This window comes from Eurosta solidaginis, chromosome 4 (genome assembly GCF_040869045.1).
Source record: "Eurosta solidaginis isolate ZX-2024a chromosome 4, ASM4086904v1, whole genome shotgun sequence".
NCBI classification, from domain to species: Eukaryota; Metazoa; Arthropoda; class Insecta; order Diptera; family Tephritidae; genus Eurosta; species Eurosta solidaginis.
The window spans coordinates 10,160,354-10,187,497 of NC_090322.1; the positions used below are offsets into that span (position 1 = coordinate 10,160,354).

The 27,144-nt window shown below is 37.9% G+C and overlaps 2 protein-coding genes and 1 long non-coding RNA gene across 8 annotated transcripts in view; 1 reads left to right on the top strand and 2 right to left on the bottom strand.

Moving 5' to 3' along the window:
- LOC137248986 (serine-rich adhesin for platelets) overlaps window positions 1-27,144 on the top strand; it is a 594,115-nt gene that overhangs the window by 394,268 nt on the left and 172,703 nt on the right. The window lies entirely within an intron of this gene.
- Window positions 12,543-14,484, bottom strand: LOC137248984 (uncharacterized). The gene is made up of 4 exons (XR_010952230.1): window positions 13,935-14,484; window positions 13,438-13,878; window positions 13,273-13,381; window positions 12,543-13,213 (listed from the first exon to the last, which is right to left on the bottom strand). It is a non-coding gene; the product is annotated as an uncharacterized lncRNA (long non-coding RNA).
- LOC137247613 (uncharacterized) lies at window positions 23,367-25,722 on the bottom strand. Its single transcript, XM_067778591.1, has 3 exons — window positions 25,373-25,722; window positions 25,112-25,311; window positions 23,367-25,059 (listed from the first exon to the last, which is right to left on the bottom strand). Exons 1-3 carry the CDS (start codon window positions 25,456-25,458, stop codon window positions 23,468-23,470), a joined length of 1,878 nt encoding a protein of 625 aa, XP_067634692.1. The 5' UTR covers window positions 25,459-25,722; the 3' UTR covers window positions 23,367-23,467.

Consider the following 27,144-nt stretch of genomic DNA (forward strand, 5'->3'; position numbering starts at 1 on the left):
GCCTTCAACGAGGTGGAGTTCTACAACGCCTGCAACACTCAGGAAATTAGCCATGAAGGAATGCCTAATCTTCTAGATAGTTCGAATTGTGACTTACGTAGCTCAAATTTTTTGATCAAACATTACACTGTCACCGAGTTTTAAACTATATTTCAGGTTTTAAGTCTCTATATATCCAGGAAGTTGGTTAAAAATCGATTGCAAGATTCCCAATTTAAAATTAGTTTTCTCAATATCTCGATCCATGCTCCACCGAGCGGAATTTTTTTGATCAACTGATGCATTGTCACCGGGTTCTGACCCACGGCCCAAGTTGCATGTCTCTAGCTCATGGGGAAGTTACTCGAAAATCGATAGCAAGATTCCCCTCGTTTTTCAGGGATTTGTAGTTATCTCAATTAGCACGCCACCTAGCGGAACTTTGTTTTCTATAAATTGTATTGTCACCGGGTTTCGAACTATGTGCTAAGTTACAAGTATCTAGGTAACTGGGAATTTAGTTAAGAATGTATTGAAAGATTCCAAAATTAAAATTAATTTTCCTAATATCTCGCCATCATGCGCCACCTAGCCGAATTTTTTTGATAAAATATTGCATTGTCACTGGGTTCTGACTTACGGCTCAAGTTTCATATTTCCAGCTCAATGGGAAGTTACTCAAAAATCGATTGCAAGATTCCTCTCGTTTTTCAAGGATTTGTAGTTATCTCATTTAGCGCGCCACCTGTCGGAACTTTGTTTTCTGTAGATTGTATTGCCACGAAGTCTCGAACTGTGTGCCAAGCTTTAAGTCTCTAGGTCACCGGGAAGTTAGTTAAAAATGGATTGAAAGATTCCCAAGTCAAACTAATTTTCCTAATATCTCGATTCATGCGCCATCTAGCGATTTTTTTTTGATCAATTATTGCATTGTCACCGGGTTCTGACTCGCGCCCAAGTTTCAAGTCTCTAGCTCACCGGGAAGTTACTTAGAAATCGATCGCAAGATTCCCTACGTTTTTTCAGGGATTTTCGTTTATCTCGATTCGTCTGCCACCTGGCGGCATTTTGGTTTCCACGAATTGTAGTGCCATCGACTCGCAAACTATGTGCTAAGTTTCAAGTCTCTGGATCAGTGAGAACTTAGTTAAAAGTCGATCGCAAAATTTGCATTTTAAAATTAATTTTCTGTATATCTCGATCCGTGCGCCACCTAGCAGATTTTATTCACTTGCATTGTAATGTCCCCCCGATCTGAACTATGTTCTAAGTATCAAGTGTCTAGCTCAACGGGAAATTACCGAAAAAGATTTCTCTGTGGGTCAAAAATTCGTATGGAAATGAGGCAACAAACATGAAAGCGACTTTATATAAAGGTATAAAGGTATAAAAAATTATAATTTAGGTAAATTTCCTCATTGAAAAGAAAAACGAAACATTTTTTTTTCTCCGTACTATTTATTTAGAAGAACTGCATAATTTTATGACAGCATTTAATTTATAATAACACTTATGAACATCCCGTTTTTCCTTCTATATAGCGTCGAGCAGGACTTCCAACAGATAAATCTGTATATAACATTGTTTGTGATTTACTCAAAAAAGATCTTGCCACAGCACAAAGAGATCCGCCCACAACGCCCGGTGCTCCAGAATCTACGAAACCTTGTAAACCATATACAGCACAAGTCGTTCCTGTAAAACTTTTCCTTACCACATGGATATAAGGAGTACAACATTCCTTTTTTACTATAGTTTCGACAGTAGAACAGATTTTATCACTAAATGAATACCATCCATTAACATGCATTTCGTTGCCCGGTTCTAATGAAGATTTGCAAAGTTCTATTGTTCCTACTGTAGAATCTAATCTGTTAAAGGCGGGGTGCACTTCAATTATTCCTAAATCATTCCAAATACCAATTAGAGCACACGCTTTGCGAACATGTCCATCATCATATACACTGTCTACACCAGCTTTAACTTTCATCCTTTGCTGTAGATTTGTTCTCACGCATTTTGCTGCTGTAACCACGTATTCCAAAGTGATCAATGATCCAGTGCAAATATATTTTTTGCCATCATATATTGCCACCACATATGGTTTATGCTCTGGAACCACAGGACTGCTAGAACTGTAAGCATTGACACCTCCAGCGCGTAATTCCGCATTCGTGTAGGTGGAAGGAAAGCTAAGCGCGACCAACAAGACCCCGAAATAATTTCTTAAACTCATTTTAAATTATAACTTTTTGAGACGCTTGTTAAATATTGAGTAAATCAAGATAAGTTTTGTGGGCGCTATTTATACATTAGTGGATTGTGTGAATAACAAATAAGTAGAAACTTCTAGATTCAGGAAATGGGCACAAATCAAATATTTGGCTGTTTTCAAAAGATAACTTTCTTGTGATTTGTTTATATATTTGCACATCTAAATTGTGCTATTGAATTGAGAAAGGCCACGTGATATAGTTTTTGTATTTTTAATAAATAAACACAGAAAAGTACAAAAGGTACAATAATTAGCTTTATCTGTTTGTATAAGCTTGGCCTGTATGTAACGGAATCTTTGAGCTTAATTTTCACCGGTTTCTAGAAGTCTGATTAATTGGAAACTTTGCATACGTATCAGGGACCGATGACAATGCATTTATGTGATGGTGTGGTGACATAAGGTCAACGGCCATAAAGTCAATTGGCCTTATTATCACCTTGAATGGCCCTAAGTTTGATTGAAATTTTGCACACGTATCAAGGCTCGATGACAATGCGATGACAATGCATTAATGTGGTGGTGCGGTGACATAAGGTTAACGGCCATAAGGTCAATTGGCCTTATTACCACCTTGAATGGTCATAAGTTTGATTGAAACTTTGCACACGTATCAGGGCTCCACTGTTGTTTCGGAATCCTGCCATCTTCGCTGATCTCATCTATAATGCCAATGATCTGCCCACCCTTGGTAATTTCGGCGAAAAACCGCGTCCAGCCTCCCTGCGTCTTGGCCCTTTTCGGTGCCGTGGGGTTGGATTCATCCATGGACCGCTGGCGTTTCTAGGTTTCATCACTCTCGACTAAAACTTTTGAAATTACTTGAACTAAAAAATTAAAAATAAATAATAGTTAAAAAAACTAAAAAACACGCTTTTATAGCTAACCTAACTAAAAAATAGAAAATCATTTTCAATTAAAAAGGGTTTATATAACAGTATAGAAGGTCAAACAATCATTTATAGTTAATCTCCTCAAAATAAAATTATAATAAAATTTAAGTTATTAACAGAATAATTTAATTCACAGTAAAAAGCGTGGGGTGCATTTGACTACATTTCATATATTTCCTCTCAGATAGTTGCCAATAGAATGATTTTAACATTCAATATCATATTACTGTGAATTAAATTATTCTATTAATAACTTAAATTTTATTATAATTTTATTTTGAGTTGATTAACTATAAATGATTGTTTGACCTTCTACTACTGTTATATAAACTCTTTTTAATTGAAAATATTTTCTATTTTTTAGTTCGGTTGGCTATAAAAGCGTATTTTTTTAGTTATTTTAAACTATTTTTTATTAATGAATAAACACAATTAGTTGTAACAAAATCTAGACGTTCTTATGGGCCTTATTTACACATTAGTGGATTGTGTGAATAAAAAATAAGTAGAAACTTCTAAATTCAGGAAATGGGTACAAATCAAATATTTGGTTGTTTTCAAAATAAAATTTCCATGTGATTTGTTTATGTATTTGCACATCTAAATTGTGCTATTGAATTGAGAAAGGCCACGTGATATAATGTTTGTATTTTTTATGAATAAACACAGAAAATTATTATTGCTTTATGGAGTGCCTAACGGAGTAAAAAATCTCGACGGTTTTGTGGGCGTTATTTATACATTAGTGGATTGTGTGAATAAAAAATAAGTAGAAACTTCAAATATTTGGCTGTGTTTGTTTATGTATTTGCACATCTAAATTGTGCTATTGAATTGAGAAAGGCCACGTGATATGTGTACAATGTTTGTATTTTTAATGAGCAAACGAAGAAAAGTACAAAAGGTACACTAATTAGTTGTATCTGTTTCCAAACTGCTAATTTGTCTATTTTATACCGCCACAATACCATATTGGAGGTGCACCAAGTTTTGAGCAGCAAAATTGCTCGAAGTTAAGTGGGCTGACATAATCAAGGTCCTGTGTTAAGTGTTAATGAAACTGATATTACAAATAGTACCAAAATAAAAGCAAGCTTCGCAGTTATGAAAGAACAGAATCAGTTAAGTAAATGGGAATCGAAACTGCGTACGTAACCAAAACTTGAGACGAAACGAAAAACTGACTCAAAACCAAAACTGGATCCGAAACCAGAGCAGAACCCAAATTCAAAGCATTAACAAAGACTTTAAACTAGACCCGAACCGAACCAAAACCGAACTCAGAATCGAAAACGGAAAGAAAAGTAGGACAAAAATCGCAATCGTGCCAGATTTTGGTATCCAGTCGTCCATAATGAATCAAAAGGTGGATCTTCTCTTCTAACTTAGGGTGTGCTATTTTTTTTTATTTTTCCTAAAAATTTGGAGGCCCAGGAAAAACAAGATCATAACCTTTAGAAACAAGTTTTTAGATAAAAAATATTTCTAAGCCAGGTCGCCTTTGGCCAATTGTTTGGCTAAAACTCCGAGTGTATTTCTGCCTTGAAAAACTTCTCATCCATTCGGATTCAGCATTAATCGAGGAAGTTATTTGTAGTTTCATGAGGAGCTTTGGGTCGCCAAAGCCTTTCCTGCTAAAAAGGTATATGAAATATTCATATATGTAACAAGACTGAGTGAATGAATGAGTGCCTAGGGCAATGCTGAGCTCGTTGAGTATGCGAGGTGGGAGAGGAAGGGAGGAGAATAAAGTTTGAATAAAACGAACTAAAGGGTAAGGAAAACAGACAACAATAAAAGAAAAGCATTGTAAAATGTAAGAGCTAAAAATGTGAAAAATAAGCAAAAATAACAACAAAATCTTCACAGCAAAAAAAAACCACAACTATACACTCAGTTGTATAAATAACTAAGCAGAGAACTGTGAGGATAACTAAACTAGCATTAGGGTCACAGAACATGTCGATGAATAAGTGTGCATGTATGTGTGTGTAAGGTTGTGTGAATTTGTGCGCTTTGGTAAATCTCTAAAGCTGTGCGGATGTGCTGAGCAGCAGACAACGAATTTAAACAAACCTGCAGGGCGCTCAACGTTCACAATCTTGAAGAGAGGAATCGGGTGCGTTGGAATTTGAGGAACTATTTTTAAGCGGCGTAGTTTGCGACTATTTTCAGAGACTCTTTTATATTTCTAGCTGCCAAATTGCGTTAGTTTGGGTTAAAGAAATCTTTGTTGTTTTCAGTACAAGACTTAAGCCGAGTGGGTACGTTCGAATAATTCTGACATAAAATTGAATGGTCAAGCTTGAATTGTCTCAGTGATACAACCTAGTTATCCTTCACGCAAATTTCGACAGAAAGCATTACCAGGATATTCCGACAAGCCACATGGACTCTAGGGACATGTACTAATCCCAGTCACCAACCGCAAATGAGCGTTAGTGTACACAATGATTTCCACATCTTCCCATCTCTGCGCTGCAGGTTGTGAGTATCCAGCGGTTGCGCAACTGTCACCAAAGAAGACAACAAGTGGGTATCGGAACTCTGGAATCGCTTTAAACTATTATATTTAGTTCACAAGTACCAACCACTGCCAAAGAACTTGTAAGAGATATTTTCCTAAGCCCCGGCACTAAAGTGAGACTAGTCCAAGATAGTTCGAGTCAATCAAAAGTGAGGTCAGACATATCAAAACCATCGTACGCAGACGTTTGATTAATTTTAAGTTCTCTAAGCGTAGTGACCTTGCATACTATCTCATTCACCGCATCTTTAACTGCGACTTCGCTTTCGGCTTACAACGTGCTCCTGACAAAAAAACCGCGAAACTTACCTTCCAGCTTCAATTCTTCCGTGAACTAGGTCCTTCCTCAAATTAGACCCCACTTCAATCCTCTTCAAAGGGAATGCATAATTTGAAGCTCAGACGGAGCAGTTGTCGTAATCTGCCCTTGCTGGGATAATGTTAAAATTGGTAAAAATTCCGGAGTACACGATATGCCAAATTCCATAGCCCACATCAAGTAGCCCGATCAATGGTTGGGTCACAACTGACTTGCGTGGAACAATCGCCTGATATATATTCAGGATACCATTCAGTGCCAAGGTACATTGGTGTTGTTCCTAAGCGTCGCTTATAACGCTCTTCGCCTCCAGTACGTTCCACCAGAGAAGCTCCCCATAGAAGGATATCGACTTAACTACGTTCTTATAAAGCCAGTGGGGACCCTTAGCGAGATCGAGTTATTCTTGTTAATGGCTCCCCCCTATAGCATTCTAGACATTATTCCTATTCCAAACAATCTTGCTTTTCAATCTAATCATTGGCCTATCTTCGAGCCATACACGTTTCAATGTGCATCATAAACTTGGTTACCACTTCAACCTGAAGAAGAAGAGAGAGAACACCCATCCCAGCAGAACCGTTTCGATAATCACAGGCAGGACATTGTTTAACACCCCTTCGATTTCTTAGAATGTTCGCAGGGCAGGAGAGCGCTTCCATCGATATCCCTTGCAATAAGCCTGCAGCGATACTAATAGTAATATCGATGCCTACGTGTTCTGTATTTACAGCACTAAAAACTGTACAGATCACCGCTCCTACCCTGAAATTTATACAGCAATCTCTATATCATATTTTTGTATTTGACAGTGGGTGAAAAACTTCACATTTTATGAGTTGCGTTTTGTCGAAGACCCAGGTAACTCAATATAGCGGCAAGTAGAGGTACCACAAACCTGAAAGGATTAAAAAAAATGTAATTGTATGAGTTATTAGTCATACCAAGAACGTGAAAGCAATAGAGCGGCGTACCGACGGACAGAAAAGAGTGGATGATGTCGGGAATTATTTCTAGGGTGGGATGATCGGTAGTCGGCAACAGCTAGGGAGGCTGAGGACTACCGAGGGTAGTAGTAAACATTCGGAAATAATGGGCTAACTAGATCTGAGCTGAGATAGGATATCGGTTGGCTAATGGACGTAGTAGCTGTGAGGAATATCGGAACGGCAACATCCAGGCGGCGGTATAATAGCTGAAAATGAAGCAACTGAGCACGTAGCAGGAGGAGTGGCATAGTCGATGGTGACACAGGGGCTACGGAGTATTTACCTTTCCTTATTCTCCAGCGGTAGCTGACGGTAGGTAGAATGAGCACCTGCGAGATCATTCTTTACAAACACAAAAGGTAGATAGATACAAAATTTATTTGGCACTTCAGGGAATTGCCGTTAGCTGTTGGTACTCAGCGGATGAGGGTTCAGCTAGTCTCACTGCCGCGTAGCTTTGTTACTGTTTTTGTTGTTTGTTGAAGCAATAAAGAGGTTCACCGAAGATTTTGGCGAATGTCATACATCAAGTACGCTCCTGTAACTAAAACCATTAAGGTACTAACCCTACCATTTCGATCTATTTGATATGACCGCGATGAACCTTCTTGGTCATCTCAGCTTTGATAAACGAAGTCTCTTCTATGCGTGAATGCCATTCCACTTTAGATATATTGCGGAGTATATACACCCTTCTTTCCTTATACTTACAGGCTCATTAGACGTTGCGCTGACAGAACTTTACTTTACCAGTAAGAGGATTGGAAAAATGTTTCAAACGTCCCATTCTCGCTCCTTTGTATTCGTCATTGGTTTGTGTTTTTGGACATTTTTAAAGTAACTTTCTGTTAAGGTTTAAAGCATTTTCTTTCCGCACCCACACTGTCGTGATTGAAATCTATGCAAAATAAACACTTCAAAATCGGTCAAGCCGTTCGTCCGATTACTCGTAACAAAAAAATTACATTTCACACAATACCAAAACTAGTCCAGAACTAGTTTATTTCCATTAAGATTAGCATACCTAGACCGACTTGCATATGTGTAGGCAACAGCAACAATAAATAATACACCTTACAAACGCTGCAGCTGTAAATCATAGAAATAAACACCCCTATTACGGTATCCGTCGAATGCCATCCGCGTGGAATGCGAATCGAATTGGGAAGATCTGGTATTCTCTTAACCGATCGGCAATGCAGATCGCGAATAAAATTTTGTAGGTAAAGCAGTTCGGTGATTCCCTGAATTCCGATAACCGCAATAGAAACACAATAGCTGTCATTACATATTTTACATAACGCGCAATAAAGTTAAAATAGAATGGAATTCAGTAAAAGGTTAGTTATTTTTTATATTTTTTAGTAAAATTTATGTAATAGTTATATTTTTAAACAGAAGTCGCACCACAAATCGCGAAAAGTTTTCTTTCAAGGTTGAACGGATGAAGCTCAATGTGGACATCGCCAAAACATGTCCAAGCAGCCGCCACCGACTTAAATGAGTTGGGACCTCCAACAAAGTCCATTGCTGAGTGGAAAAAAGTAAGAAAATTATTTACACATAAAAATTTTTGTTAAACTAATGTCAATTTCAGGTATGGTTAGGTTAGGTTGAACTGGCCGGTCCATGAGGACCTCACATAGACTGATTGAGTCCGTAGTGTTACCAGAAGTTTGTTTTTAACGACCAAACTGAAAAACCCTATCAAAAACCAGGACCTATGTTATAAAATAACTTCGTCCTCTTGGAAAATACCAGAAGCTTCCTAGGACTTAAGCCACTTGCTGCTTCTATATCTGACAGCTGTATCACTCCTAATAGCTGGAGTCTTCGCCTGGCAAGTGTAGAGCACGAGCTTAGAATGTGCTCGATCGTTTCCTCCCCCAACCCGCACTTCCTACATCTGCTATCACTGACCAAGCCTAATTTAAAGACATGTGACGCCAGAAGGCAGTGTCCAGTCAGAATACCCGTCATGAGTCTACAGTCCTCTCTTTTTAATGATAGAAGCAACTGTGTTAGTCTAAGGTTGTAAGAACTACACATAAACTTCGACACTTTACAGCCCCGCGCTTGAATCCACGCCTTTCCCGCTTGGTCGATCATGTGCTCCTCTCGCCTTGGCTTAATCTCGCCCAATCTAACTGGGACGTATACGGAGCAAGCTTCAAGGGATTCGCCTTTTTAGCTAGTTCGTCCGCTTTTTCATTCCCATATGCCCTGGAATCCAATATAGATGTATGCTTCTCTCTGTCCCGATTCTCTCCAGAGACTGCTTACACTCTAGCACGCATTTAGATGCTGTGCTATGCGAGATTATTCCCTTAATTGCTGCTTGACTGTCAATATAAAAGTTAACACGGTTGCAGCTTAAGCTATTCTCTTCCAGGGTTTCTACTGCTTTGGTTACGGCTAATATTTCGGCTTGGAAAATGCTACAGTAATCCGGCAGCCTGTAGGATCTGCTTATTTCCGGATCAGCACAGTATACCGCAGACCCTACTCCTTCCACTACTTTGGAACCATCGGTGTACACATGTATCGCCTCATCCACCATTTGCGCACCCTTGCGCCAACCGTTCACCTCTATTGTGGCCTTAAGATCTCCTTCGAAGCGCAGATAGAGGATCAGGTAGTCTGTTCGTCTTGTGACTGATGACGCTTTACTACTATGGCCATATGGTAGGCGCTCAAGCTGCCCTGAAGCACCGAGCCTGGTTGCGGTCGTTAATGCTTTGTTCTTTGCTACCAGGTCTACAGGGGGAACGTGCATAATGGCATACAGTGCAGCCGTCGGGGTTGTTTTCAGAGCTCCCGTAACGCTAAGCATCGATAGTCTGCATACCCCCTCTAATTTTTTGAGGTATGTTGTTTTTTGTGTGGCTTTCCACCAAACAAGAACTCCATAGTATAGAATAGGGCTTACAATCGCTGTAAAAAACCAATTAGAAAGAGAGGGCGATAGGCCCCACGTACACCCTAGCATTCTTTTACATGCATAGAGTGCCGTTGAGGCCTTCTCGACCCTCTCCTCCACGTTGAGCTTCCATGGCAGCTTACTGTCTAGGTTGATTCCTAGATATTTTGTGCAAGGTTTCTCCTGTAAGGTCACCCCTCCTAACTTAGGCCTGGTCCAATTTGGGACCTTGTATCTCTTTGTAAACAAGACCAAACCCGTCTTCTCCGCATGGACTTTCAACCCGACATTAGATGCCCAGGTATGAATATCCCGAAGCGCCTGATTCATCAAAGAACTAATCGTTGGAAGGCACTTTCCACTTATGACAATTGCAACGTCATCTGCGTAAGCAGTAAGTTTTACGGGTCCCTCATCGAATTGCCTGAGCAGTTGGTTGATGACCAGCGTCCACAGCAGAGGTGATATCATCCCTCCCTGCAGCGTGCCCCTGTCCACTGATTTCGTGGCCTCGTACAATCCCAATTGTGATGTAATCTTTCTGCGATTTAACATGCAGCCGATCCATTTGATTAAGGTAGGATGTACTTTAATGTAATTAAGACCATCCATAATCGCCCATTTTGCACCATTATTGAAAGCCCCGGCAATGTCCAAGAATACTCCTAGAGCATACTTGTTATATTCCAGGGATTTCTCTATGCTTATTACCACTCTATGCAATGCGGTGTCTACCGACTAGCCGTTGGTGTACGCATGCTGTGTTGTGGAGAGCAGCTTTCCATCAACGTTGGACTTTATGTACACATCTATCAGCCTCTCAAAGGTTTTGAGCAGAAATGATGTTAAGCTAATGGGTCTATAGTCTTTGGGATACACATGACCGATCTTCCCCGCCTTTGGTAGAAAAGCTAAACGAGCAGTTTTCCAAGAGTGCGGTACATGATTCAGTCTTATGCACCCATCGAATATTATTTTAAGCCATTCCACGACCGCCCTACTTGAGACCTGTAGCATGACTGGGAATATATATCTATCCGGCGATTTAAACTTAGAAAACGTCTTCACTGCCCACTGGATCTTGGTTTCGATCACCAAGCCCGGCACTACTAGCTCCGTGATCGAAGTGTGAATGATGTCTGCTTGCTCTTCTAAATCGTCTCCCGATGGGAAATGTGTATCGAGAAGCACCTCAAGGGATTCCTCACTATTACGTGACCATTTCCCGTTCTCTTTCTTTATTAGTCCCTGAACTATGTTTCCATTTGCTAGGACATTTTTCAACCGTGCTGTTTCGCTGGAGCACTCTATGTCCGTACAGAAACTCCATTGTTTTTCAGATATGGTCAGATTTCAAATCTTCCATTAAGAAGAAAATGTCCCACAACCGCACCCAAATGCTAGCAACAGGTGGTGGACCAAACACCACAATAAATTTGACTGCCTTGGAAGAGGAAGTTGCGCAGCTGGTATGTCTTGGTGACGCCATAGCAGGAGTTTCTAGCAGAGACTTTGGCACACAACAACACCTGCCCCGCCATATTGAAGGCGGTGCTAGCGAAACATTCTTAAGTGTCGCGGTGAACAATGCAGAAACTGGCATTGCTGGGAGCGAAGAAAACGGCAACCAAAACACTCCTGCAGGTTTCTCTTCGCAGCCACAACAGAGAACACCACAAAGAAGGAGCCAGATGACGTTGTTAGAAACGAAAATTAATTTACAGAAAAAGTTCCACGATAACGTGTCATCTGCAATGAGGTCACAAAAAAGAAAAATGGGAGATTTGACCAAAAGCATCAAAAATATTGAAAATAGCAGAAGCAGCCTGAACAGGAACACTGAACAAATTTGCTCAGTTGCAGAAACTAAAAGCCATAACTTTGCAACTGAAAAGTTGTTGCGAGACAAGACTCAAGTAAAGGGGCAACTCTTGCAACTGGAGCTTGATAGGGTGAATAGTGCGCTACTAAAACCTTCCCTTCCACATCCTAGCTTGCATCCACCATCCCCTTCCCTCCTATCTCCATCCCCGTCTCTCTTGCAAAAAAAAAAATTAAAAAAAGAAAAAAAATTTGTAATAAAGAAAGTTAAATGATTTAAATATTAAGGGCAATAAAATTTAAAAAAAATATTATTAAAAAAAAGTATGTATATAGTTTAAAATGTTTGGCGTGGCCATGAAGGCAGTATTTTTATTTATAATGAAACTAATTTTCTAAATTAATGAAAATAAACAAAAAACGGGCACAATTTATAAAATTTGCAATGTATTATAGTTTAAGTATAGTAAATATTTTAAATGGCCATTAAGGGAGGGATGCTATCACCTCTGCTGTGGACGCTGGTCATCAACCAACAGCTCAGGCAATTCAATGAGGGCAGTATTTTTATTTATAATGAAATGAATTTTTTTAATTAATGAAAATAAACGAAAAAGCAGCACAATTTATAAAATTTGCAATGTACTATAGTTTAAGTATAGTAAAATTTTACATGGCAATGAAAGGAGGGATGCTATCACCTCTGCTGTGGACGGTGGTCATCAACCAACTGCTCAGGCAATTCGATGAGGGCAGTATTTTTATTTATAATGAAATGAATTTTTTTAATTAATGAAAATGAACAAAAAACGAGCACAATTTATAAAATTTTCAATGTATTATAGTTTAAGTATAGTAAATATTTCACATGACCATTAAGGGAGGGATGCTACATCCTCTGCTGTGGACGCTGGTCATCAACCAACTGCTCAGGCAATTCGATGAGGGTAGTATTTTTATTTATAATGAAATGAATTTTTTTAATTAATGAAAATAAACAAAAAAGCAGTACAATTTATAAAATTTGCAATGTACTATAATTTAAGTATAGTAAAATTTTACATGGCCATGAAGGCAGTATTTTTATTTATAATAAAATAAAATTCTTTACAAAAAACTTTGCAGCATTTGATTTCGTAATTCAACCGCTTCACTATAATACGTTTCCGGTTGCTCAATTTCTTGAAAATGAGTTTCTCCGTCCTCCTCATTATTTACGTTATCGAGATACTCATCATGGATATTGTAGTGAATGCGTAAATTGTGAAGTGCTGCAGCTATATTGATTATTTGCACAGCCTTTTCAGGAGTGTAGTGAAGTTGCCGTGCAGACAGAAGACATATACACCAGTTCTTCCAAACACCAATAGTTCTCTCTATAATGTTTCGCCCAGAACTATGCCATTTGTTGAAGCGGCTTTGAGGAGTATTAGGTGCAGGGTTGCGAAAAGGAGTTATAAGCCAGGGTGCAAGACCGTATCCTGCGTCACCTATAAATTTGATATAAAGTTGTCGTTGAACAATAAATTATTATAAAGATTTCTTATACCTAATAGACGTAGACTTTTATTTCCGTTGTTAGACCAAACGAATGAGTCGTGTGTTGACCCAGGGTATTTCGCTTTAATGTACCGTATACGCTGTTTATAATCACATATCTGAAAAATTAAACACATTGATTAAAAATAATACAATAAATATTTAGCACACTTACAACCAGTACGTTAATACTATAAAAACGTTTTCGGTTATAAAATATATGGGAGTTCTCTCCTGAAGGTTTTGCTATCCTCACGTGCGTACCATCAATGCACATAACAATTCCAGGAATTTTGGATTTGTTGAAGAAGTAACTTCGGGATTCCATTTGCTTCTCGTCATTCACTTTCAAATTAATTCACTTTTCGCACAATTCCCTTTCCATAATTTCAAGAACCTCTGAAACACTTTCGACACTGTTGGTTGAGCCATTCCTAGCATGTAGTCGTTACCAACTGCATTCTGATAGCTTCCTTCGGCTAATATTCGCAGACATAATGAAAGCTTTTGCTGGCGACTTATTGCTGTGGATTTAATCACGGGAGGAATATTACTGCAAATTATGTTTAAAAGATGTCTGTAAGCGTTTTTATTGACTCGAAATTGTTTAACGAACCTTTAAATAATAAATGTACACTCGCATGTGTATTAAAATTTTCTTAATTTACCTACTTACTCTATGTCTGTCAGCTCGAAAATGTCCGGTGCCCTATCCCTTACAGATCTTCTAGCGCAAGCGGTGTTATTTTCTGCTTCATTTGTATCAAAATAAAAAGCAATTGAATCCATACTCTTTTATTTTATACATATATGTAATACTCCTATATTGCTACAAAAAGTTAAGTACGTTCCTAAACATCAGAGTGCCGATATATTGCTGTTTAAACGTCTTTGTTTTTGTATTCAATAATTGAATGTACCTAAATTTAAATTTTTTCTTGTCACACTTATGCTGCTACAATCACAAAAATTGTATAGGCTGTCTTGTTTTGATTTTGAATTCAAAACACATTGCGAGCATTTTCTATTAGCAATATAGGAGTATTACATATAAGTTAAGCCTCACAGCAGGCGAGGCGATAAAAAATTAAAGTTGCGGTGAACTGTCCGTTCACCGAATTAAAATAAACACGAGAAATATTTTAACGTTATAAAATTTATTCTGTGCTCTTGCACGATCCAAATTGAACTAACTCGAACAAAGTAATTTACCTAGCAGCTAAGTTCTTGTGTTAAAGTAATTATGCTATGCTAACCAATTATTGTATAAAAAATAGTTTGCTTAACTAAAACTAGATTTGCTGTTCAATCACAATTTCTGCAACTACACCAATCGTTGTCCCAATTAACTTCCGCTTATTCTGCGCGTGTGCTGCGTCAGCGAAACTTCAACACGCAACATAGCGCGGTCACATGCTCAGCAACGTGAGTAAATGGGTCAACCGCTGGATACTGCTGCTATAACTCCTCCCCCTTTAAAGATCTGCGTCCCGCAGATCGAAGCATGAAAAATGTGAAGTGGATATATCTTTTATAGAGTCGATCTGGTTACTTGGTGTAATGTTGATTCTGACTGGCTTGACTGGTGCGCTGTCGTCCAGGTTACGGATTTCATGGGCAGATTGGCCCTTGAAGATCTTAGTGTTTGTGGCCCATTGCATCGGAATTTGAACTGGTGGAATATCTAGCTTCCTAGTGTACCATTTCCATAGCATGGTGACGATGAGGGCTATTGCGAATATCGAGGCAGCTTCCGTGACTAACGAGAAGTTAGTTTTCCCGTTTACATACCCTAGATATCTAACGTTTTCCATCGTGATATCATGAACATACTCCAGATTGATCTTTGTAGTGTGGTTTTTGACGTTTGCTAGTACGGCTGGCAAGGCTTGAGCTGTGATTGCTTCGTTGCTGGAGAACACTTGGTTGCCAATTTTTATCGTTTCGTTACTTAACTGGATAACGTAGGTGCCATTTATGTTACTAGTATCGTTATTACTTTCCACTACACCTTGGTAGTTTGAGATAAAAATTGTGTTATCGTTTATCAATTCGATTATCGTTCCATTGCGCCTGATGAATTGGCAGCTAGCGTCCCCTCCTTTCAGCAACCGAGGTAGGCAGGTATTCTCTTCCAATTTGCTCAAGGACTCTGATTCACATACCGTAGATGAACTGATTGTCAAGCAATTTTCCTTGAGTCCATACGTTTCTTCTTGGTTGACGAGCATTTTATCGAATGGAAGGTCCAGTTGTTTGCCTTCGTAGATACCGGCGCGAGTAATTAATAGGTTATGCTTCTTCTCTGTTACTTTGGGTATTGATAGAACGTATAGGAGCATAGTCATATTTGTATATATTGATGGTTTTCCGTATTCAATTTCCTCTATTATATTTTGGTAAGGTAGTGTTTCTATTTCTGACAGGATCTGATTAACTTCGTCCATGTCGAGTAGGTTAGTGTTAATAATTCCACGTTTAGCTAGCTGACATGCCCGTACTACTTCATTGACCTCTTCTCGGACGAGCACGGTATTAGGAAGGGCGCTCTACTCGAATTGTTCTGCCTCAGCTTCCTTCATTACCGAATTGGTGCGGCTTACAATTTCATTAATTTTTTTGGAAATTTCTAAAGTTGCCGTGAATAGATCTTTGTTTACTTTGTATTGGTGATTATTGTTTTCTATGATTTCACCCTGGCTGTGGAGGATATTGTCCCAATCAGTGGCATCGGGTGATCCCGCTAGCCATTTCCACGCAGAGCCTATCCAGTCAATAGACCGGGAGGGTCTGATCCTTTTCGTGTTCCCCGTCAGCTCTTCGAGGCGCTGCAGAGTTTGATTGATATAGACTTGTGCTAGGAGCTGGTCGTCAGTTCGTTTTAGTAGTTGGTAAGCCAGTTTTTTCATATTCGATATAATAGTAGCGTACTGCCGGAGGTTGATAGCATGTATAAGTTTGAAGGATCCGCTGATGATCCACCCATTTCCGCTCTGGATACTAATGTGGAGGCCGCTGATGGCCGACGCCAACAGTGGGAGTCTGCAATTGGAAAGACCATACCTAACATTATTGGTGTTAGTAGGTTAGTGGTTGTTGGAAGTTATTTATGTTATTGTGAGGTTAGGAGATTAGTGGGAGTGAAAAAATTGTTAGAAAAGGGACGTTTTTTCATTAAATTTTTTTTGTTTTTTTTTTTTTGTACATATCATTTCGGTTCCTTGTATATTTGTTTTTTGTTGGTTTTGTTTTTGCGCTACATAGTAGTATCTAATAATTTCAATGTTGTACTATTTAAGTTTGTATTTTTTAGTTTTTTTTGTTGTAGCAAGTAATAACGGAATTCAGAGATACATTTCTTTGGTGATTTTTTGTTTTTTTCTTTTTTGTTCTTTTTTGTTGTAGCAAGTAATAACAAAATTCAGAAATACATTTCTTTGGTTTTTCTTTTCTTTTTTGGTTGTAGCAAGTAATAACGAAATTCGGAAATATGTTTTTTTCTTTTTTTTTTTTGTCTTTTTTTGTCTTTTTTTTTTTCATCATGCTGTTCTCGAACCAGCTATGGGGGATCGTGGGTATCCCTTTTGGGAGTAGCGTAGCCATTTGTCAAATTCGATGGCGCCACAACCTACTAAGGCACGATTGGTCCCACTAATAAGCCCGCTCTTGTAGCTATGATTTCAAATAGTTTCTATTCATTATGCGCATTGCCGCGTTTCTTTAAATTTTTTATGTGCAATTTATGGATTTTTTTTACCACTAAGTGTGGTTACTGTGACTTTGTTGTCTTTGGCAACTATTTCTTTTTTGAAAGGTGGTTTTTGTTTTCCCTTTATCTGTCTATACTTCACGTATATGACATCGTTTTCGTCATAACGCTCCGGTAGCGATCTTTTCCTGTTATGCCGTTCGATCTGGGCAATTTGCTTTTGGGTTAGCAGTGGTTTCAGGTATTTATTTATTTTCCTACTTTTGTCTAGGAGTTCCTGGTAATTAGAGGCTTTTGAACGATTGAAAAATATCTCACTTGGCTTTCGGTTTGTTACCGAGTGAATGGTATTGTTATAGCGATCTACTGCTATATTTACCAGCTCTTTTGTCTTGAAAGTGGGATTGTCTAATTTTAAACACCTAAATATTTCGATAAGGGTGGAATGGAGCCTTTCTACTTGGCCATTCACCTCACTTCTCTGGGATGGCGTACGATAAAGGCTGATTCCTAACGATTCGAATACATTTTGTATTATCGGGCTTATCAATCCGCGTTCATTGTCGGTTACCAGAATTGTAGGGGTCGTAAAATAGTGTAGTAGTTTCACCATTTTCTCTTTATGGTGCAGAGTGGATTTATTTCTAATGTGGGAAAGTTTAGCAAATTTTGAGAATTTGTCTATGCAGCTTAAAAACTTTTCCCCTTGAATTTCGAATATGTCTATGTGTATGATTTCACAAGGACGTGATGGGATTGGTGTCCTTTGTAGTTCTGGCGTATTTGGGTGCCTATCATACTTGCTAAGTTTACATGTTTCGCACGATGAAACACATGTTCTAATCTTATTGCTCATTCCCGGAAAGTAGTATCGCTCTAGGATTTGCTTTCTATTCTCAGTGGGGTTTCGATGCGCTCTTCTATGCTCCTCCCATATGACTTCAAGGACTCTATCTGGGTTTCGTAGGTCTTCTACAAGAATTTGAGCTACGCGTATTTTATATTGTAAAAAGTTTTCTAAATATACCTTCTGGAGCAACCCTAAGTGACTTTCTGGCATTTTGATGCCGTTGATTACATTCGGTCTAAGCTTTTCCTTAAGCACATTAACGAGTTCTTGTTCGCCTATAACCTCTATTCCTACATAGTGTCGCAGGTAACCAGGATGGGGTTCCTCGCATATTTGTAACCTCCCCCCAAACACAATTTGATTCCTGAACACGTTAAGGGGTACCTCGACGAATGGAATTAAATCTGAGTTATCCCGATCTGCGCTATGAACGGTGTCACAGGTTGAGCTGCCGTCGTTTGCCGAGTACGACGTTGAGCCCATGGTTGCGTTTTAGCTGGCATATTCGGATTCGGACGTCGTTGTTAGTTGATTTACCTGAGGTTTTAGCCGAGAGAGAGCGTCAGCTACGACGTTCGATTTTCCTGGCTTATAGATGAGTTCGTAATTATACTCCTCTACCCTAGATTTCCATCGCTTGAGCTTGGCGTTATAATTACGGTTGCTTAAAGAGAAGGTTAGCGGTTGATGATCGGTAAAAATTCGAATCTTCCTTGCACCGTACAAATAATTTCGCAGGTTGTCTAAGGCCCAGACGATGGCTAGCATTTCTTTTTCGTTCGTTGCGTACCCCTCCTCTATGGTGGTCAAGCTTCGTGATATAAAGGCTATAGGCTTGTCTTTGCCATCATGGTCTTGTGAGAGCACCGCGCCGATCGCAAAATCGAACGCATCAGTCGTTAGATTGAAGGCCTTCTCAAAGTTGGGGAATGTCAAGACTTCCGCGGTCGTCAGTATTTCCTTAAGATTACTGAATGCCTTTCGTGCTTCTTCATCCATTATTATTGCTACTTTTCTTGATTGTGTTGCTCTTACTTGTGCGTGTTCGCCCCGTGTTAGGTTGGTTAGTGGTTTGGCGATTTTTGCATAATCGCGGATGAATTTCCTGTAGTAGGAAGTTAATCCTAAAAAACTTTTGAGTTCTTTTAAATTTGAGGGAGGGAGCATGTTTCTTATTGAGACTACTTTTTTGGGTCTGGTAGTATACCCTCGGATGTCACAATATATCCTAGAAACTCCACGCTTGTTCTTAAGAATTGTGTTTTTTCTAAGTTGACTTTAAGACCAGCTGTTAGGAGTCTAGCAAGAATTGCTTCGATATCCTTCAAATGAGTAGCTTCATCTTTGCTAAAGATGATGATATCATCAATGTATACGAAGCAAATGCGGCCTATAAATTCTTTGAGCACGTCGTCTATCATGCGTTGGAAGATAGAGGGTGCATTTTTGAGGCCGAAAGGGAGCCGCAAAAATTCGTATTTTCCATTCATGGTGGAAAATGCGGTTTTTGGGATGTCGCTCTCCTTCATAGGAATTTGGTGGAAGCCGGAGGTTAAGTCTAAGGTAGTAAAGTATTTTGCATCTCCCAGGCTTGCAATGGTGCCATTAATGTCTGGTATAGGGTATGTGTCAGGAATGGTTACGGCATTTAGACGTTTAAAATCTATAAGCATTCTGTATTTTTTCTCACCATCAGGCTGCGATTTCTTTGGCACAATCCATATGGGCGAGTTGTAGGGGCTTTTCGAAGGACGAATGATGCCTTCTGATAGTAGATCCTTAATTTGTTTTTCTACCTCGCTACGCATGTTGACTGGGTAGGGGTAGCTTTTAGTGTAGATGGGGTTTTCCGTTTCGGTTCTTATCTCTGCCCGGACGTTGGTTTCGATCTCCATTCTACGATCAACTGGACCGAACACGTTTTCATATTTGTTGAGTATCTTTCTCAGTCCTTTCCTAATAGGGTCAGAAATACTGGGGTCAAAGGGAATGTCTACGTTGATACTATTGACTTCTTGTACCTTTTGCCGCTTAAGGGGCAGAAAAATATCTGGTTTTAGTATGAGAAGATTTAATTCCCTATCTAGCACTGCTTTAATCTCTGTTAGTGTATCGTCACCTATGATACCATCGAAGGATTTGAGTCCTGGAAGAACAAAGAATGTGGTATGTAGATCTTTACCAACGAATTTAAAAAAATTTCCGCACACTTTTCTGTCTATTCTTATTTCTCCCCCCGCAGAGAATACATGGAAAGGCTTCTCCACCGGTATGGTATTTTGAGCTATGCGCTCGCTAATATAGTTCTTGTTTGCCCCCGTATCCACTAAAAACTTGAGTGTTCCCTGACCTTGCGTGGTGTATTCTAAATACGGTACGCCGGACACGAGGCCCCTACCGTAAAATTTACCTGATCCCCGGTGGGTTGTTCCTTATTGCTTTCTATAGTGCCTTCTACGCCCTCCTCTTCATCTATTGGCACCAAATGGAACAATTTTTGTTGTTTGTTTGCTGAAAACCCTTAAGAACTAGGTCCCCTTTTTAGACTATCGTTTCTTCGGAAATTGGAGCTATTGGATTGCCGGTTTTGGGAAGATTGATCAGCATCCATTCTTGTGACGCCTGAGGGGCTGTTATTGTTGCGCCAGCTCTGCGAATATTGATTACTAACGCGAGATTGTCCTGACCCTGGGTGGTATGGGTTTGGTCCTAACTGGCTTGGGACTCTATTTATAAGACTTTTGTTTGTTGGGGCTGTGTACCTTTATCTAGATTGGTACTGAGGTGGGTAATCCCTGTTGCCTTGCTGCAAATGGCGCGACTGATATACATCAGTGAACATTCTGTTATTTCTGTTGACTGTTTGTGGGGCTCTATAAATGGCGTTTCTGCTATCCACGTTCATAAATGCGAGGCATGATGAGTATGCCTCTGGTAAGGATTTTGGTTTCCGTATGAGGAGCAGCGTCGGCAAGTCCCCATTTAGATCTCTTATAAAGACGTCGAGTGCCCTTCTTCGGTGCGTCTCCGCCAAAGCCTTAACTGTTTCCTTATGCTCGTAATTTTCCGTATTGATAGTATTTATCATTAGGGATAATTGCTTGTTAATTTGAGCGTAAAATTCGGAGACTTCTTGGCGTCCTTGAGTCATGTGGGTTAGTTGCTGATCGAGCGTTTCAATATCTCTGGCATCGGCATAGTCCAGGGAAAGGATTTCCTTAATGCTTTTCCAATCAGCATCCAGGATATTGTGGGATACTAGTGCAGCGTCTGCTGCCCCCCTAATCTTATACCTAATATGCCTTAATATGGCCCTATAGATCGGCTTGTGCCGAACAACCTGATAATCCCTAATGATTTGTTCTGCGCTGTGGATCCAAGAGGAATAGTGTTCTCGTGATCCGTCAAATATTTGGAGTTCCTTGACAGAATCTGGGAGTTTTGAAATTTCGTTCAGTTCACCCCCAGTCCGAGGGCTTACGAGTGGCTCTTCTACCGGTTGTGGGTCGGTGTCCGCCGATTGCCTGCGCACAACCTCTAGCTGTTCTTCTAGTCTTACCAAATTTTGACTGAGTCCCTGTATGGACTCTACATTGCTCTTTGTTTCGACACTTTTTAGGCTTTCCTCGAAGCGGTTTAGTTGCGAGAGAATGGCGTTTACTGCGCCATTCATTTCCAAAAGGGATTTTTTTATTTCCTCAGTGTTCATGTTTCTAGGAATATACAGAAAAGAAAAAAAGGTATTAACAGTTGCGCTATCTACTCACAAATAGCAAAATTTCATTCGGCCGCTGTTGGTGTTTTGGTTCTTGACACTCTGGTACTTGTTTTTTATGATTTCGCTCTCACTCTGTTTTTCCTGCGTGCGCGATTTATTAGTTTATGTTTTCCTTAGTATTTATTATTTTGTTTCACTTTACTTTATTTTTGTGTCTGTTTTAAATACTTTTTTCTTTAGTACGTGTTATTTTGTTTCACTTCCACTTTACTTTTTTCTGTTCGATTTAAATAATTTTATTAATTGGTCCTTTTTATCAAATTTTATCCACTCTGCACCGAGAACTGCTCGGGCGCCAGTTAAGCCTCACAGCAGGCGAGGCGATAAAAAATTAAAGTTGCGGTGAACTGTCCGTTCACCGAATTAAAATAAACACGAGAAATATTTTAACGTTATAAAATTTATTCTGTGCTCTTGCACGATCCAAATTGAACTAACTCGAACAAAGTAATTTACCTAGCAGCTAAGTTCTTGTGTTAAAGTAATTATGCTATGCTAACCAATTATTGTATAAAAAATAGTTTACTTATTACTTGTAGCAATATATTTGCTTGTTTTATGTTTTAATATGAATTTGAACTTAATTAATATAATAATAGCAATATATTTGCTTGTTTTATGTTAATGCAAATTTCAGAAATTTTACTTATTTCTTTACAAACAAAAACCTATTCATATACCCAAAATATGCCCTTTCATGAAATGTATGTAAATTAATCATACATTTATGAATTATCCCATCCCTTTTTGTTAATAAATTAAAATGTTAGGAAAATGTATGCAAATTGAAATATGCATGCAAATAGTGTTTTGCCGACGGCATTTGCACACTTGGAATTTCTGTGCACACGAAATCCATTGCATATTTATAAAACGTTAATTTGCATAAAATGTATGCATATTAACCATGAAGTATGAATTATTAATAAATTGAAAAATTGAAATAAATAAAATATTTGATAACAATTGAATAAATAAAAAAAATATTTAGTTATTATTTGGACTATGGGTGGGAGGGGAGGTACCTATAAAGAAATTTCCTAAAGCATTTTATATGTGTTATTCAGTACAATGATGTAAGTACCTATGTACTTGAAAATTTTCAAAGGCAGGTTTTATAAGCCAAGTCAAACTTAAATACATTTGACCTGCCTCAAATCAACCCTTAAATATCGTCGCCCGGAAAAATTGATGTCGTATGTTGCATTAAAAGACTTTTGGGAAAACGGGTTTGAAGTTTGTAATTGTATTTCTCCAAAACGCCTCATTAGATTTTCTCCAAAGTCTGGGAAAATACTACTAGGCCACGAAATTCTTAAATTGTTTTAGTTCTGTTATATATTGTTAATTATTTTAGAATTTATAAAGGATTTTCTTCAGTAAAATTTTGTCGTATGTTATATTTAGCAACAGTCTTGCAGCAATGTGTATAACGTACGACAAAATGTGCTCTCAATTTCAACCAAATTAAAGATTTTTTAAGTTAGTGAAATATTGTATTTTATTTCTCATAAAAGTAAATAAATTAATTCACAGCAAGTAAAAGCACAGTAGAATGAACATCTTTCCAAAAAAAGTTAAATTCTGTTTAAAAAAAACCTAAATGTACGAGTATCATTACTAAAAAACTTAAACAAATAAATAAACATAACAATTCAGTTTCTAAACAAAACTAAAGTAAACAAACAATTAAACAAATAAATAAATAATAATAGACAAAGCGATAAGTAGCTTAAAATTTAAGTAAAGCTTGATAAAAGTCTTTATCTTCCTGGTTTTCCAGGAATGAGATGGCACTTGTTAAGTCTTTTTTTTATTTTCATCAAGTGCTTTTTTCGGCACAAGACAAAAGGGTTTCTCCCAAATGGTTATGGATTTTGAAAATCTATTTTTTTTTTTTGAATATTTGTAAACGAATAATTTGCATGTTCAAAAGAAATTTTCGTTCCAATTTTGAACAAATCATTTCCAGAATATAGTAGAGATTTGCATTTAAAAAATTGTACATCTTTAAAATTCATATTTTCCGATTTTATAGAATAGCACTTAAAGTCATTATCAGTAATTTGTAACAAACGGAGTTTTGTATTTGGAAAGTTTGTATTTTTAAGCAGTCTTAATAATGTAAGTTGACTAGGAATTTCGACGTTTCGTAAGTATTTCTCAATTACGCTGTGAACACAATCAACCAGTTGTAAGCAAGAATGCCCTGGCTCACTGAATTTTTGCTTAATTTCTATAATATGTGGATGATCGTGTAAGAATTGTAGCAAAGCAGTCGCAGTTATACGATTCCTGTTTTGCGGAACGCACGAGTCACTCCATAATATAATGGTATTAATATTTGGATGCTCTTCTAAAATTTTATTCAATATTTTAATTAACGCACTGGCAATGTCGTTTCCGCTTCGTCCGCTCAAAGTTTCGTTCCAAAGGGCGCAGTATGTTACTTTTTCGCATCCAGGTAGTATAAGCGTACCAGTAAGGTTAAATACAGACAACTTTCTTTTATAGTAAAAGCTTGAAGCAAATAATTTCGGAAGTGAAAATATATTTTGTAGATCATACACTAAAACCGCAGTATTTTTGTCAATAATCTTGAGATCGGCATCACGTTCAGCTATTGTAAATCTTTTTTCATTTAAATGTTTCTCATACAGTTGAACAGAAGCTACCGTTTGTTTAGCATTATTTACTTTAAAGAGACTACATTTGTCGCAAACATCCTTACGTGGTGTATAAAACCCTAAGTTGAACTTTGTGTTAAAAACCTGCCTGTAAATATCTAAACTGACTGGGTTATTGAGCGAAATTTTATAGAGATCATACATTTTTTGGATGCTTAAATTGGCCTCCAAATATTTTCTTGAGGTGGAGGATCTACAGTAATGTGATTCGACTGTTGGGAAGCTCAAAATATGATTCTTTACTTCCTCTATTCGACTTTCTTCGGTACGTTTTCTCCCACGATGATGTAGTTTAGACAAAGATTCCTTCGTGTCTACTGCATAATGTTTGCGAAAAAAGTAGTAGATGACTCGTTCGGATATTGATAAGGTGTTTAAGAAAAACCTTCTGCAAACCTGTACAGTTTTGGTACATGATTTCAAATAGAATTTAAAGCTGTTCTTTTTTTTTGGATCATCCTGCCTTTTGGTCTCACATCGTCTGCGTTTAACTTCCTCCTGTTTCACAAAATTAGCATAAAAGGTCTGTTTCTCTGTAGGACTTAGGCTCCAGAAATGGTCGAGTATAAGTTGCCTTTCCTCTGTAGATATATTTCTTGTACATGTATAAAAACAAGATCGAGAACATGCTTGACCAAGGGTTTTGCCAGGCATTTGTTTGCCTTTGTTGCTTACATATGGTAAGCCTCGATTGCGAAGATTTTTTCTCACATTTTGTTTCCAAAGTTCGGGATTTCGCTCACGTTTCCTAGTTACTGGAGACTCGCTGTAATCTGAAGATAAATATTGATAGATTAACTAAAATAAGAAAAGGCGCATACATACAAGAATTGCTGGCATGGGACGGCAAATTTCGAAGTTGGCTGCCAACATCATTTGGTGTTGAATCGATTGTCGGGGCAATAGATTCATAATAATGCGTTATTGCAGACTTTTTCGGAGTATTTGGAATGTAGTTCGGATCTTTCTGATCATCATCTGGTGAAAAATCACTATCGCTATCGCTTAGTATTTCACGTTCCATACTGTAATAATATTAAATCGTTTTCAATTAATTGCATTGCATATTTTTGAATTTATACTTACTCATTAATTTCCGGCGGCAAAAGTGGCGCAGGTGATTCGTCCGTACTCGCCGACATCGTAATCGATACTAAATATTGTGCGATCATGCGGTTTTGTATGACACATAAGACAAAATGTTACCACTCTTCTGTAAAGGTTTGTCGTATGTGTTGGTTAAATTGGTGATTACGACAATATTTCACCGAGTGTTCAAAGAACAAAATATATATGGAGAATTGTCGTACGTGAAAATGAGTTGTCACATGCAACAAAATTAGACGAAATCGCTTGTGACCTTGCACATACGACAAAATACTGCTCAATATCTCTGAAACTAAAAGAGATATCGAAAAACGGATGACGTCATTCGAAAGATCTTGATTAGTTTAGTATAACTGCATTATTAACTCAATTCGGCCCAAATTTCACATACGACATTAATTTTTCCGGGCGACGATATGTAAATAAGACCTACAATACACAAAAGATGTTGAGCATTGTATTGTATCATTGAATATATATGTATGAAAATACAAACCAAAGCAAAAAAGTACAAATGTACATACATATATACATATTCAATAATACTCCAATTAAAGGCAGACATGTATAAAAAGCTTGGTCGCTTTGATGCTGTGGCAGTGTCTTAAGTTATTAATAAAACAACTTGTCGCTTTCCGCGTTATGAAGCGACCAAATTAATTATGGCAATCCACGTATACGGCTATGGATATGTAAATATAAATGCTCGTAGCAATTAGCCGACGAAATACAATAGGCACGAGCCAAATTATCTGTCGTCGGTGGTTAAAAGTGTTGCCGTTTATACCTTTAATAACTCACAGCTAAAAGGGGAATTTATTTTAAAATTAAAATAAACGAATTTATTGCTCTTTTGCGAAATAATTTTATATTTCCTCGCAAAATTACTTTAATTTATTTCGCCGCTCCCATATATTAATTTTTATCTATGAAAATAATGTAAAATTCTTACTTTGTACTGACATGTGATAAACAAGTCAGCATATACAGTATGACGTCACAGTGCGAATTCGGGCCAGAAACGGGTAAAACACCACTCTTATGTAGCAACTAAAACACAGTTGCTGCAAATTTGGCTGCGTGACTGCGCGAACAATTTTTCGGCAGAATATGATAGGGGGTTTCAAATAGCAAATAAAAATGTCCATAAGCTGTGACAACTCGGCAATTCAGGATATGAGAAAATTATTTGCAATAATTTATATGAACAATGGATGGAAATTTTTAGATTATATTGCTAATATGTTAGTGGACATTTACTAGGCAATATCTGTGCATGTTTATTTGCATTTTTTACTACCATATTAGTACTTTCATACAGGCTTATAAATAGTTTGGTATTATTTCAAAGGGAAAGTGCGGGGTTATGAAAGTAGTTATGCTCGTCATAATGAATACCCCCAATATGCATCGAAGTTGGAATTTATAAAATCGCAAACATTTGTCTTTTGACGATTTTATCAAATGCCATGTTGCCGAATTGCAAAATTCTATCATCAATTTGGACAACTTAAGAAGAAGCATTTATGAATGAAAAATCAAGAGGAAGCTAGTTTTCAGTATTTTGTGATTTACATACAAAACATGAGCATACATATGTAAATATGTATGTGTGCTTGTGCGTATGGTTAGATGGTTGAAGTGAATTTTGTTTTCTTTGTCAACATACGAATATAAAAATATTTCTTAGCTTACATATGAACATAGATTTGTACATATGCTTGTGCGTAAGAATAATTTTTGTTGGAAGT

Coding starts and splice junctions, on each gene's coding strand:
- LOC137247613 (XM_067778591.1), bottom strand. CDS start 25,458: ATGATCGCACAATATTTAGTATCGATTACGATGTCGGCGAGTACGGAC. Junction 25,312..25,372: donor TTGCCGCCGGAAATTAATGA/GTAAGTATAAAT, acceptor ATATTATTACAG/TATGGAACGTGAAATACTAA. Junction 25,060..25,111: donor GTCCCATGCCAGCAATTCTT/GTATGTATGCGC, acceptor ATTTATCTTCAG/ATTACAGCGAGTCTCCAGTA.